The 13,375-nt window shown below is 54.0% G+C and overlaps 1 protein-coding gene across 1 annotated transcript; it reads left to right on the top strand.

Moving 5' to 3' along the window:
- On the top strand, positions 1 to 12,133 carry CENPM (centromere protein M). Its single transcript, XM_019961899.2, has 6 exons — positions 1 to 153; positions 690 to 769; positions 2,954 to 3,046; positions 5,018 to 5,097; positions 6,324 to 6,415; positions 11,458 to 12,133. Exons 1-6 carry the CDS (start codon positions 97 to 99, stop codon positions 11,596 to 11,598), a joined length of 543 nt encoding a protein of 180 aa, XP_019817458.1. The 5' UTR covers positions 1 to 96; the 3' UTR covers positions 11,599 to 12,133.
- Positions 12,134 to 13,375: the final 1,242 nt, after the last annotated feature.

Below are 13,375 nucleotides of genomic sequence, written 5' to 3'. Positions count from 1 at the left end.
TCACGTGACCCGCGGTTACGCACAAGGGCCGGGCCGGAGGGCTGTTTGAAAGCCCGGCGCGCACCCTGCGACCCGCAGTTCCGTCAGTCACCGGGGATGTCGGCGTTACGGCCGCTGGACAAGCTGCCTGGCCTGAACACGGCCACCATCTTGGTAGGCGTCAGCAGCCCGGATTCCCGCGCCCGCCTTTCCTCCTGGGCCGCGCTTCAGCGGCCAGGCCCTCTGTGGCTCTCTGAGATTCTGGCCCGGGCTGCTCCGGCGGGAGTGTGGTGGGCGGGAGAGCCTCTCTCTGAATCAATCAGAGTTCGCTGCCCTCTTGACGCCGTGGGATGTCTCCACCAATAAGTGCTCTTTCTGAGTTTCCGATTGGTGGAGCGGCTGGGCCGGGAGCCCGCGCGCAGGGTGGATGCAGGCGGTCTAAGACGCGGTTGTGGTTTTCCCCCTGTATCCGTGTCAGGCCTCCGGTAGAAACCAGGCTGTTCCAGGGAGGGTTCGGGGGCGAGCGGGGCGGGTAGTGAGCGGAACCGGAGCGGATGCAAACCTCAGACCCTCACCAATGCCTGCCGTAGTCCCCTCGGTAAAAAGTGCCTCGCGCGCTACAACCAGAATCCCGGGATCGCGGCCGTCCGGGCCCAGCGGCGGGGCTGCTGTATCCAGAGGTCCATTGGCCGCCTTCTCTCTCTGGGCAGCTGGTGGGCACGGAGGATGCTCTTCTGCAGCAACTGGCCGATTCGATGCTCAAGGCGGACTGCACCTCGGAGCTGAAGGTGTAAGTAGCCTGCCCTGGAGATGTCCAATCGCTGGCTTGGGAGAGCGGGGAGGGGTGGAGCGGAAGGTCAGAGAGGCCGACGCAGGTGGGGCGAATTTTGACCCACCGCTCGGAGTCTCCGTCCTGACGCGTGATCTGTCCCCGTGTAAAGCATCCTCTGTCACGCCAGTTTTTCTGTTTCCCTCTAGCACTTGTCACTATAAAGAAATTTCCATATTATGCCACGTTGGCCAAAACTGATGTCCATCACTACAGTGGCAATAATATTGAATCGGGCACAGCATGTGGAAAATATTACAGAGTATGCACACTGGCTATCATTGATCCAGGTGATTCTGATATTAGAAGCATGCCAGAACAGACTGGTGAAAAGTAAACCATGTACAATTTTTCTTTAATAAAACTGTCCAGAGCTTGTTCAAAAAAAAAAAAGAAATTTCCTTATTCACATATTTGTTTGTTTCCAGTCTGCCGCCCCGAGGCACCCCGAGGTTAGCCCCTTGAGGGCAGGGACTTTCACTTTTACTGACTGGTGAAGAAGCCCCACTGCCTTGAGCAGTACTTGGCCCAGAACAGTTACTCAGATACTTCCCAAATTTGGAGAAAAGATGACTAAAGTATATTTTGCTTTCATTTTTCTAGCTGATAGGGAGTAGAAACAGCTGCTGGCAGGAGTCAAGTGACTGAGTATATGTGGGTGTCATTCTCCCTGATTGAAAGACAAACTCCAAGGGTCTGTGTTGAATGATCCAAATCTAAAGGGTATTTCCTTTATGGGAATTGGAAATGCCCTTTCCTAGCGGGAACATCGTCTTTCCCTCGAGATAAAGATTGTTTATGGGTCCATCTGTGCCCCACCTGTCTTACCAGGCTCGTAGGCTATAGAACACCAAACACAATCACCGATAAACTCAATCCCGTAGCTCAGAAATAGGAAAAGATTAAAAATAATTGGCATCAGAGTTAAAGGAAAATGTGGACCAAATTGCCTTCCTTGAGCAAGATGGAAATCATTACTAAAAAAGGAAATCCTATTACCCTGTTTCTAGATTCCATCTACCATAGTCTAGTGTCTGAATGTGTATACATTTGTACATGGAAAGATAGTTAGAAAAATGTTCTAACACTAATAGTAGTAATTTTTAGGTAACTGAACTTTTAGGAGTGTGTGTGTGTGTTTTAACTTTTGTTATATTTTCTATACTTTTTGGTATTCTTGAATTAGAAGCTGAGGGGTAGGGGCAGATGAGTAATAGGAATAAATGGAAATGGGCAGAAATAGAGGATTCAAAAAAAAAAAAAACGCTTCAGGTGGGTATTTGACAATCTGAGACCAGGTACTTACAAGAATGTTGAGGGTGACTTCCCAGTGTCACACAGCTGATAGTTGACAGACTGGGATTTAAACCCACTTCTATCTCACTCCAAAGGGCTTCAGTCTTAACCCCTAAACTTCATAGTCTAACACCTTCCCCTCCCCTTCTGAGCCTGGCCTCCCTCCCAGCATTCAGGATAGATGGCTAGATGCCATCTTATATCCCAAACCCCGTCTTGCCAAAGCAGTTACTAAACTTTCTGGCAGGGAGAGTAAAGCAGGGGTAATCTGAATAAGAACAGCTCTGCCCTGCCTCTGTGCTCACTTGAGGAGTCTTGCCCACAAAAGCTTCCTGTGGGGGCTTCCCTGGTGGTACAGTGGCTAAAGCCCCATGCTCCTAATGCAGGGGGGTCGGGTTTGATCCCTGGTCGGGGATTAGATCCCACAAGCCACAACTAAGAAAAAAAAATTCCTGCAGGATGCAAAGATCCCACATACAGCAACACAGATCCCACATACAGCAACACAGATCCCACATACAGCAACGCAGATCCCACATACAGCAACACAGATCCCACATACAGCAACACAGATCCCACATACAGCAACGCAGATCCCACATACAGCAACACAGATCCCACATACAGCAACACAGATCCCACATACAGCAACAAAGATCGAAGATTCTGCGTGCCACAACTAAGACTTGGCACAGCCAAATAAATAAATATTTTTAAAACACACATAGAAGCTTCAGGTGAATAGGGGAGGAGCTTTTTACAGCCTCTTCCCCTACAAAGGGTAGCGTGTGAACGGTCATTGTGATGTGGGCACATGTACCTTGAGTCCTGCAATCTCTTGTTTTTCAGCCACTTAGCAAGGTCCCTCCCTCTGCCGTGCAGCGTGAATCGGCCCCGAATTGACTTGATTGTGTTCGTGGTCAACCTGCACAGCAAACTCAGGTGAGAGCCAGGGGATGGGGCTGTCAGTGCTCAGGGGCGCCTTAGGGCTGTGCTGGGATGGTGGCCTCACTTGTCAAGGGAAGGAGAGGAGAATGGGAGAGGCTGTCTGGGGGCAGCCTAGACGGTGAGGAGGGAGGAGCCAGCGCCAACGCCAGATGTTTAGAAGACGCTGACACATGCCAGCGGTGTCACCTGTCATTTGTCTAATGCTCGCTGGGGCCACTCTGCCTTCCTGAGAGCAGCACAGATGTGAGTGAGACGGACCTTGAGAACAAGGTCTGTTAGGGGAGAATCTAGACTTTTGAACAGACACTTACAGTACCTGTGAAGTGTACTGTCAAAGGGGGAAGCCTGGGACTGTGAGAGCCTGGACAAGACCTCTGCCTCTGAGGACTTAGGTCAAGCTAGACTTCCTGGCGGAGGTGACATCTACATAGACACCGGAGGGAATTACCTGGCGGTTCAGTGGTTAAGACTCAACGCTTTCACTGTGGGGGCCTGGGTTCAGTCCCTGGTCGGGGAACTGAGAGCACAGAAGCCACACACGGCAATGAGTCAGTTAAAAACCACCTGAGAGGTGAGGAGGCGTTAGCCAGGCAAGGGTGACCGTGAGCGATGTCCCAGGTGGAGGGCTGGTGTAAAGGCAGGAGCACAGCATGTGCGGAGGACCGTCCAGGCCTGCGCGGGCTCAGAGCCCAGTCCACTCTAGGGCTGGGGCAGTGGCAGCATGGGTGATGTTCATGCCTGTGGCCTGGCCTGGCCTCCCCACCGTGCTGGCAGCCCTGGGGTCAGGACTGCAGCCGATCTAGGGAATACAGGTGGAAGGTCTCCCCTCCTTCCTGGAGACAGCTGGCTGAGGACACAGGGTCCAGCACAGAAACCAGGGCAGATACCTAGTCCTGTGGTGGGGGATAAGGGAAGGCTGTGGGAGAAACGCCTGAAAACCGGGGGGCACGGAGACAGCAGACACAAGGATTGGGTCCAGACCACACGACCTGACCGCTGGGAACCAGTCAGCAGGGACTTAGGCCCAGGTGGGGCAAGAAAGGGCTGAGACCTGCTGTGGGCTCCCTTGGCTCACAGGTCTGCTGCTGTTTGGGTGAGGCCTCTCTGTTTACCAGAAGGGACACCGGAGAACCGTCTGCGCCATAGGGCTGTTGGTCTCAGGCCTTGTTCATTCATGAAGCCCTACTGAGATGGCTTTTGGCCTGGAAGACAACAGTCTTTCATCACTCCCTGGACACCAGTGAGTGAAAGCCTCAACCCAGCAGGTCAAGGTGCCCTTGTTTAGAGGAAAAGAGTGTTTTCATACAACTGATATGACTTAAAATAGCTGTCATTTTACTGGAAAGCAATTCAGCAATAGTTATCCACACTTTAAAAAGACACATACTTAAAAAGACAGCCCTTCTACTTCCAGCGTCTGTTCTACAGAAACATCTGCTTAGTAGGAGACGTAGGAAACAATATTCATGCAGCGCTCTTTGTGAAGGTGAAAAAGTAGAGACCATTTAAATGTCCACCACAGGGCAGGCAGTTAGTTTGGGGTACAGTGTGGTCATTCCAAAGAATGTAACAGAGACATCGAACCCAATTAGACCTAACTGGCTGCTTATACATATCACTGTCTGGATTTGCATATGAAGAAAATTCCAGAAGAATCACACCCCAAACTATTGTGGCAGTCATCTCTGGGGAGTTAAAACTAGAGGTGGTGCTGGAGACAGGGAGTTTTACTTTTTACTTGTACACCAGTATTTACTATTTGATCATTTCACAGACTTGACTCACTTTGTAATTAGAAGCAGTTTAAAGCTACAAAAGGACAAAGTGTTCCTCCAGGGCTGTCTCCCGTCACCCTCGTCTTATGCCCTGGCCTCTCTGGGATCAGAGGCGTGGGGGTTTCTTCTGCCTTCTCTGTTGTGAGGTATGTCCTCTGCTTGTTTTCTTGCCCTGGCCTGGCCGCCCCAGCCTGCAGAGCGTGGAGGAGTCCCTGTGCCACCTGGACGCAGCCTTCTTCCTGGGGAAGGTGGCCTTCCTCGCCACGGGGGGTGAGTGCCTCCCCTGCCTGCTGCCGTGCGTGCGCCCGTGGTAGACTCCGTGCAGAGGCAGCCTGGGTGATGGGGAGGCCGTGGGCTTTGGAATCTGACTGCTGTCTGTCTCCATAAAGCAAGTCGGAGCTGATCGTTCTGCCAGGTTAATTCTGCCGAGATCATTGCCCTGGGGTGCCTGGTGGCTCATCTCCTGTTACTCTTCTTCAGATAGTTCTCCGAGACTCTGTAATGTTAACAGTGAAAATAATAGTAGCTAACCTCGGGGACTTCCCTGGCACTCGAGTGGGTAAGAATTTGCCTTCCAGTGCAGGGGGTGAGGCTTCAGTCCCTGGTCAGGCAGCTAAGATCCCACATGCCATCTGGCCAAAGAACCAAAACATAAGACAGGAACAATATTGTAACAAATTCAATAGAAACTTTAAAAATGATCCACATTAAAAAAAAAAAACCTAAAAAAATATAGCTAACCTATATTGAGTACTCACTATAGACCAGACTCTGTCGAAGTGCTTTGTTTCTGTATCACTTAATTTTCACAAAAAGTACTATTGAGGTAGGTACTGTTGTTTCTCTTTTACAGCGAAGGAAGCTGGTCATGAGGTTAGGTAACTCGTCCAAGGCTCCATAGCTAGACAGTGGTAGAGCAGAATTCATACTTAGCTGGTCATGTTCCAGGGCCCACGCCTTTAATGATTATACCATGTGGCTTCTCATAAATACTTTTTCCTCCTTTTTATGTGCCTGACCCCCATTTTCTGCCCCCTGGGGGACACCTTCCTGACCAGCCCTGCTGTCTGGGCCCTCGGGGTGTCCATGCAGGCCTCTGTCAGACTCCTCACCCTTCTGCCTACACTGATGGTGTGTCTGCCCGCCTCCCCCAGCTGCACTGCGAGCTCCTGGCGTGAAGGGCCTGGCTCCCATTATTCTCAGTAAGCTTTGGTGGAGAAGTGAATGCCAGGTCACTTCTCTGTATTCGCTCACGGGCTTTCTCTAGTAACTCAGCAGAGTAGGTGCTGTTATGCTCCTCATTTCATAGACGAGGAAACTCATGGGTTTATTCCGACTCTATCAAGTCCCTTTAGCCTGTTTTCTGATCTGATGATCTTGACTGCCCTGAAAAGAAGGTAGAAACTGTGGCCCAGAGAGGGGACGTGACCTCCTGGGCCCAGTGCCTCCTCCATCATAGCCATGAGGTGGAGGTGACCGGCGTGGCTTCTTTGCAGCTGGGCGGGACAGCCACTGCAGCATCCACCGGAACACCGTGGTCAAGCTGGCCCACACCTACCGGAGCCCCCTGCTCTTCTGTGACCTAGAGGTGAGGACCTGCTCACGTGGGCCATGGGATGGCACAGTCAGAACACAGAGGGCATGGCGGGGTGCTTCTTGGAGGATCATGAGTACCCGAGCAAAGGGGCTCCTGATGTGGAGGCCAGATCCTCGTTGGAATCCTGGCTTTTCCACTCACTGTCTGTGGGTGGGTCACCGTGAGCCTTGGGTGCACCCCTGTAAAGTAGGGTGACATCTTGAGTTCCGTTTGTGCACCAGGTGCCAATGCTTTGACATTTTTCTCTGTACTCATGACCAAGTCTTGTGTGTGTGTGTCTATGGGTCCCTGTTAATATCTCACTTTTCCTGCCGGGATGTAAGAGCTGTGAGGCCAGGCATCCTGTCTGTCTCATTAACCAGCAGTCAGGATGCCCTCCATTCCCCCTTACCTCCCTGGATCGCAGACCTTGTCTGCTCCCAGCCTGGGGCAGGGGGTCCAGCAGGCAGCAAGGGTGGAAGTTGGGTGGGTAGGTGGATGGATGGCTGAATAGATACATGTGATGTTGGTTCTGCCCTGACTCGCTTCTCCTGGGGTTTCTCACAAGCTGAATCCTAGCTGTGAGGGTGGTACAGCAGATTTCTGCTTTGCTGATGAGTTTTGCTCTCCAGCCTCTCTGTGTGTAGTGTGGAGCCTGAAGACATTTTGCTAAAGGGTTCTCGGCAAGAGTTGATTCTGCTCCCTCTGGGGGTCTGCTGAGGGCTCCCGGGTCCTGGGCTGCCCCACCTGCACACCAGACCCGCTCAGTTGCTTTAGGGTTCTGTCTGTTTATTTTTTATACTGGAGTATATTGATTTACAGTGCTGTGTTGTTTCAGTGTACAGCAAAGTGATTCAGGTATACATGTATCCGTTCTTTTTCTGACTCTTTCCCCATATAAGTTAGGTTTACTGGTTTTGAGGTTCATTTTAAAGATTTGTGTTTCTGTTCTGGGTCTTATGCCTGTCCCCAAAGGCCAAGTGATGTGGTGCAGAAGGAGCTGAGTCAGCGTGTGGTCCGTCCTCACCATCTAGACCAGAAGTGCTGACGCCGGGGTCTATGGACCTCTCTGGTCTGAAGGGAGAAGCATTTCAGGGTCTATGGACCCCTCTATTCTGAAGGGAGAAGAATTCAGGGGAGTTGTGGCTTTGGACAAGAAAAAAAATTACTTCTGTTTTCACTAACCTCTAGGAGGAATTTAACATTATGAATGTAGATGGGAGGCAACAGTAGTGTTAGCAGAGCCTGTGATTGTTAGCAACAGAAGCAGCAGACACTGGCACGTCCTGTGGGGACGCGGTGGACCCCATGAGCTTCTGCGATTCTGCAGAAGCTGTTAGACCTGTTCTAGGGCCTCTTTGGAGAAGGCAACGGCACCCCACTCCAGTACTCTTGCCTGGAAAATCCCATGGACGGAGGAGCCTGGTGGGCTGCAGTCCATGGGGTCGCTAAGAGTCGGACACGACTGAGTGACTTCACTTTCACTTTTCACACGCATTGGAGAAGGAAATGGCAACCCACTCCAGTGTTCTTGCCTGGAGAATCCCAGGGATGGAGGAGCCTGGTGGGCTGCCGTCTATGGGGTCGCACAGGGTCGGACACGACTGAAGCGACTTAGCAGCAGCAGGGCCTCTTACTCAGTGTGTTGCTTAAGATGCACATACTGCTCTGCCACAGGTCTGTGTTTCACATCTGATCACTGTTTTAAGAACCCCGACTTGACCAAGGCTCTGACCTCACAGGTAGGACCTGAGGCACCCTGAGGTGCCCGTCCTTGCTGGCTTTGCTCACAACAGGAGAGGCGGCACGCTCACAGTCACACAGCGAGTAAGTCAGCAGAAGAGCCAGGTTGGTGTGCCGCTGACTCTTTCCTGGCTTAGCGGGCTGCCTGCATGGCTTTGAACAAGTCAGCCCCTCCCCTCAACACACACACACACACACACACACACACACACACACACTGATAACTCGCACGGCCTTCCTTTTCTTAGCTCTCAAGGGGAATGGCAATCCACAGCAGACGGGTGCGTGGTGGTGCAGTTCTGCGTGCGGCCAGGAGGTGGCAGGCTGTACCAGGTCCTGTGTTGCCCTCTAGCCTGAGAACAGTAGTCGCTCAGTTGTGTCTGACTCTGCTGCGACCCCATGGACGGTAGTCCGCCAGGCTCCTCTGTCCATGGAATTCTACAGGCAAGAATACTGGAGTGGGTTGCCATGCCCTACTCCAGGGGATCTTCCCAACCCAGGGATTAAACTTGGGTCTCCTGCATTGGCAGGCAGATTCTTTACCATCTGAACCACCAAGAAAAGGTTTGTGGCTGACTTCCTATTTCCAGCCTGGAGCCGGCGGGCTGAGAACCTAAGCCTGGCATCCTCTCATCCGATGTACCCAGTGTTTGGACAGCCAGCGTGCCTGGTACCTGTGCGGTCCTGTCCGGGGCACTTTCCCCCACGTCATGAGCTGGAGCCTCATCGTGTTTTGAGGCTTTTGCATGGCAAGAAACACTGGCCCCGTTTTACAGGACAGGAAACACACCCAGGGAGGTGCAGGATTCACCCAGGGCAGTTATTTTCCAGCTCTGCTACTAGGCCCTGTGCGAGTCCCTGAGAACCAGATGCCTCTGACATTGGCCCTGCCCCTCAATGGAGGGAAATAGACCGCACGTCACACCTGCTGTGGCAGGAGGATCCGCAGGGCTTTGGAAGCCAGGCAGTGAGTCCACCCGTTCCTTCCCATCGGCATCGGGGCAGTCACAATGGGCTCAGCTCTCTGGGGGTCACGTCTCTGGAGTAAGGTGTGTGGATGGGAGGAGGCCCAGCCAGAGGCAGGAGGCCGGGGACAAGGCTGCAGGAAGCAGACCGTGGAGCCTGAGTGAGAGCAGCTGCCATTTGGAGGGACTGTTCGGAGGCCAAGGCCACAAAGCCCAGAGGGTTTCTTTAACAGATATTTCTTAACATAACCTACAGCCTGTCCAGTGTTGTTCTCGGCTCTCGGGAGGCAGCATAGAACAAAGCAGTGTTAACACTCCCAATCCTGTTCTAGTGGAGGAAACACGGTAAGGAAGTAGAGTGCGTGATGTGTTAGGGCATGGTGATGTGACATGTCAGGTGGTGGTAAAGCAACAGGATTTAAATAGGGGGTGAAGGGACTCCCTAAAAATCTGACCTTTAAGTGAAGACATAAGGGAGGCGCCTCCTGGTGGAAAAGCCCACAAGGCTGGAGAAACTGCAGGTGCAGAGGCCCTGAGTTTGGACGCTGCCTGCCGTGTTCAGGGTCCACAGGGAGCCATGGGCGCCTGGAGCAGAGCCGGGGGACTGACACTGGGCCAGACAGCAGGGCTCTGTGGGTCGCAGTAAAGGCATGCTGGCTTTCCCTCTGAGTTAGACTGGGGCAGCGGAGGGGTATGGGGCCAGGGAGGGCCGCAGCCCGACTTGGGTTTTGAATGGGTCCCCTCCAGCTGTTGGGAGAAGAGTAGACTGAAGGGACGCAAGGGCAGAAATAGGGAGAGGGGCCTGGGGACTGGGTTCAGAGTGGTCTGGGCTCTGGTGGCCAGGGAAGGGGGAGTTGGGATGGTCTCTGATGCTGGGTGTTTCCAGGGTTGGGCTACAGGTGTGTGGATGGCCTGCCTGTGAGACAGGAGAGGAAGAAGAGTCAGAGTCAACTCTGGAGTTTTCAGCCTGAGAAGCCCCACCCCCTGCTCCCCACCCCCGCCCCAGTCGTGAGGTGTTACACAGAGCAGGGAGCGACCTGAGAGGTGGGAGGAAAAGCTGGGGGCCGGTGGGTCCCAGGAGCCAGGGAGAAATGGCCTGCCAGGGAGGCAGCAGCTGCCTCAGACTCCACTAAGAGGAGACCCCGCTGAGAATGAGGCCAGTGTGTGAGGACTGAGATGTCGCCCCTGGACTTGGAACCCAGGACTCACAGGTGACAAGGTAGAGTAAGAGCAGGGGGGCCTTTAGGATGTCCCGGCTCTAGCTTGGGTGACTGGGCGGATGGTGGCGCCCTTTCCCCAGTTAGAGAGGGAACAGGAAGAGGAGGAGGAGGTTCTCTGAGGCCACTTATTGGTCGGGGGACGCCATCTGAGCATCACCGTTTATTCTTCTACCTTTCTGGAGCAGCTCATTCGCCCATGCCAGCTGGGGCCTTCGCACAGTCTGATTCAGTTCAGTTCAGTCTCTCAGTCGTGTCCAACTCTTTCTGACCCCATGAACCGCAGCACGCCAGGCCTCCCTGTCCATCACCAACTCCTGGAGTCCATCCAAACCCATGTCCATTGTGTCAGTGATGCCATCCTCTTATCCTCTGTCGTCCCCTTCTCCTCCTGCCCTCAGTCTTTCCCAGCATCAGGGTCTTTTCAAATGAGTCAGCTCTGCATCAGGTGGCCAAAGTCTTGGAGTTTCAGCTTCAACATCAGTCCTTCCAATGAACACCCAGGACTGACCTCCTTTAGGATGGACTGGTTGGATCTCCTTGCAGTCCAAGGGACTCTCAAGAGTCTTCTCCAACACCACAGTTCAAAAGCATCAATTCTTCGGTGCTCAGCTTTCCTTATAGTGCAACTCTCACATCATACAGTCTGATTACCTCTGCCTAATCCCACGGCTCCTCTGGGCCCACTAGCCCTTCCGGGTAGGGACCATCTGTTGATGGCACCTCCCTGTCCTCCGTGAGGACCACTCTCCCCACCCCTCCTTTCCAACCTGGGCGTGTCTGTCTCAGAGACATCCCAGGGGGTGCCGCCTCAGCATTGGTTGGGAGTAGCCCTGGTTCAGACCCCAGCTTGACAGTTGCCCACCATGCCTCTGGACGGTGTCGCTGACCCCGCCAGCCCCGCCTGCTGAGCCTTCGTTTCTTCTGGAGTAGGGGTCAGCGTCTCTGGTGTCCCTGGAGGGTGTCTGAAGGGTTTCCATAAGCTGAGGTGGTTGGAAGCTGCTCGGTGAGGTGTGGCGCGGACAGGGGGTGGCCCTGGGGGCAGCAGTGCCTATGGCTGCCCCCGTGTCTCCGCTCCCAGCTCCCCTCTGGCCACCGCCTCACCGGGGTCCTGTCTCCTCCTCTGCAGATAGAAGACTTCCGTGCCGCCATGGCGCAGCGCCTGGTCCGCCTGCTGCAGATCTGCGCGGGCCACGTGCCCGGCGTCTCGGCCCTGAACCTGCTGTCCCTGATGAGGGGCTCCGAGAACCCCTCCCTGGAGGACCTGTGAGGCCCCCAGCCCCCGGCCACCCTCCCCTACGGCTGGGTGCCCAGGCTGACAGTCACTGTTGCTGGAGACGGTGCCAAGGCTTGGAAGGCCTGGGTCATCGGGCAGTTCCCTCAGGGCCCAGAGTCCTCGTGTTCCAACAGGAAGTGCCGGGGAGGCAGTGGGGACAGTCCAGCTGGTCAGATTCCGGCCCCCCACCCCTCTCATGCCCACCCCAGCAGAGCCCCAAGTCTTCATCCATCTGACGTCTTTCCTCTCGAGACTTCGTTTGAACAAAGGGTCCATGGCTAAAAGTTTGAACATCACTGAACTCATCCACCACTTTGATTTTGTAGATGAGGAAACTGACTCCAAACAGTTAAGAGTCAGAGTGGGTAAGGACTTCCGTGGTGGTCCAGTGGCCAAGACTGCGCTCCCAGTGCCGAGGGCCTGGATTCGACCCCTGGTCAGGGAACCAGATCCTACATGTCACAACTAAAGACCCTTCGTGCCTCAACTAAGACCCGGTGCAGCCAAATAAATAAATATTTTAAAAAGAGTTGGGCAGTGGGAGCTTGAACTCGATGAGCCTAGTCCGACAGCACATCCTGGCCTTGCCATTCTTATGGGACCTGCGGAGCCTCAGTTTCTCCAGGTGTTAGATGGAGATTGTTCAGCTTACCTTGCTGGCGTCGTAAGGGTTGAGGGACATGGTGGTAAAGGTGAGGCGCCTGAGGTGTATTGTGTTACTCCTGCGCTTGTTTGTGCTCCACGTATTTCATAATAAATGTGTGAATGCTTGCACGGCGCCAGGTAAGCACTCCACGAACACTTGAACTATTATGTGAAATCACGCAGAGCTAAGTTATAAAGCTGGTGCACATCCAGGAATTACACCATGAAGTCTTGAGTGAGAGAGCCTGACCGAGGGCGGGTTTCTGGGCTGGCCGCGAGAGACTGTGTGAAGACGGCCGCTTTCCTTCTTCTCGGGGTCTAATTAGAATCTGTGGCCATGCTGAATGAGGCTGCAGAAACCCTGGCAGCCAGGTGTGAGCTGCAGCCATGCCCCTGTGGCCAGCTGGACGCTCCCGTGGGAGCTTGGGTGAGGAGGAGGTCTGGTGGGAGAGGAAGAGAGCTAGGTCCTGGTTTCCTTGGAGCATGCCAGTGCCCTCCCAGCCCCCCTCCATCCTCAGGCCTCAGGACGGGCCCTGCTTGATGCCCTGGGCAGTGCCAACGCCGCAGGGCCTCTGTTTTGATGTCGCCATGGCAGCCGCAGCTCACGCACTTCACTGACGGATGGGCCAACCTGAACCTCGGTGCAGGAGTCATGAGGGTGGGACCCACCTTTCTCCTCTCCCTGGGCTCCTCTCCACCCCTGTGCTTGCTCAGTAAAGTTTGCCGAGGCCTGGCTGGTCTTCCAGGCAACCCCCCATCGAGAACCTCAGCTGCGGTGATTTCGGTTCAGGTCTCAGACGTCACCCCGACCTCCGCAGAGCTTCATGCTTTACCGAGCGCTTCTCACAGTCGCTCCTGCCACCCGCCCTCCCCGCAGACCTGTGTGAAGTTGACAGTGTTTCCCCATTTTACATTTAATGAAACCGAGACTGTTGTCATCAGAGGCATACCCACAGCCACACAGGTAATCGAAGGCAGAGCCCAGCCCTGGGCCCAGTGCTCTGCTTTTTCTCTCTGGTTCTCTTGTGCGCCCAATCATTGAACAGAGGTGTGGTCATGTCTACTGGGCAGTGAGAACCCAGAAATGGTGGACACGCGGGCCTTGTGCCAGAGAAAGCGCCCTGAA

Source organism: Bos indicus, chromosome 5 (genome assembly GCF_029378745.1).
Source record: "Bos indicus isolate NIAB-ARS_2022 breed Sahiwal x Tharparkar chromosome 5, NIAB-ARS_B.indTharparkar_mat_pri_1.0, whole genome shotgun sequence".
NCBI classification, from domain to species: Eukaryota; Metazoa; Chordata; class Mammalia; order Artiodactyla; family Bovidae; genus Bos; species Bos indicus.
This window is presented reverse-complemented; position numbering and strand designations above follow the sequence as displayed.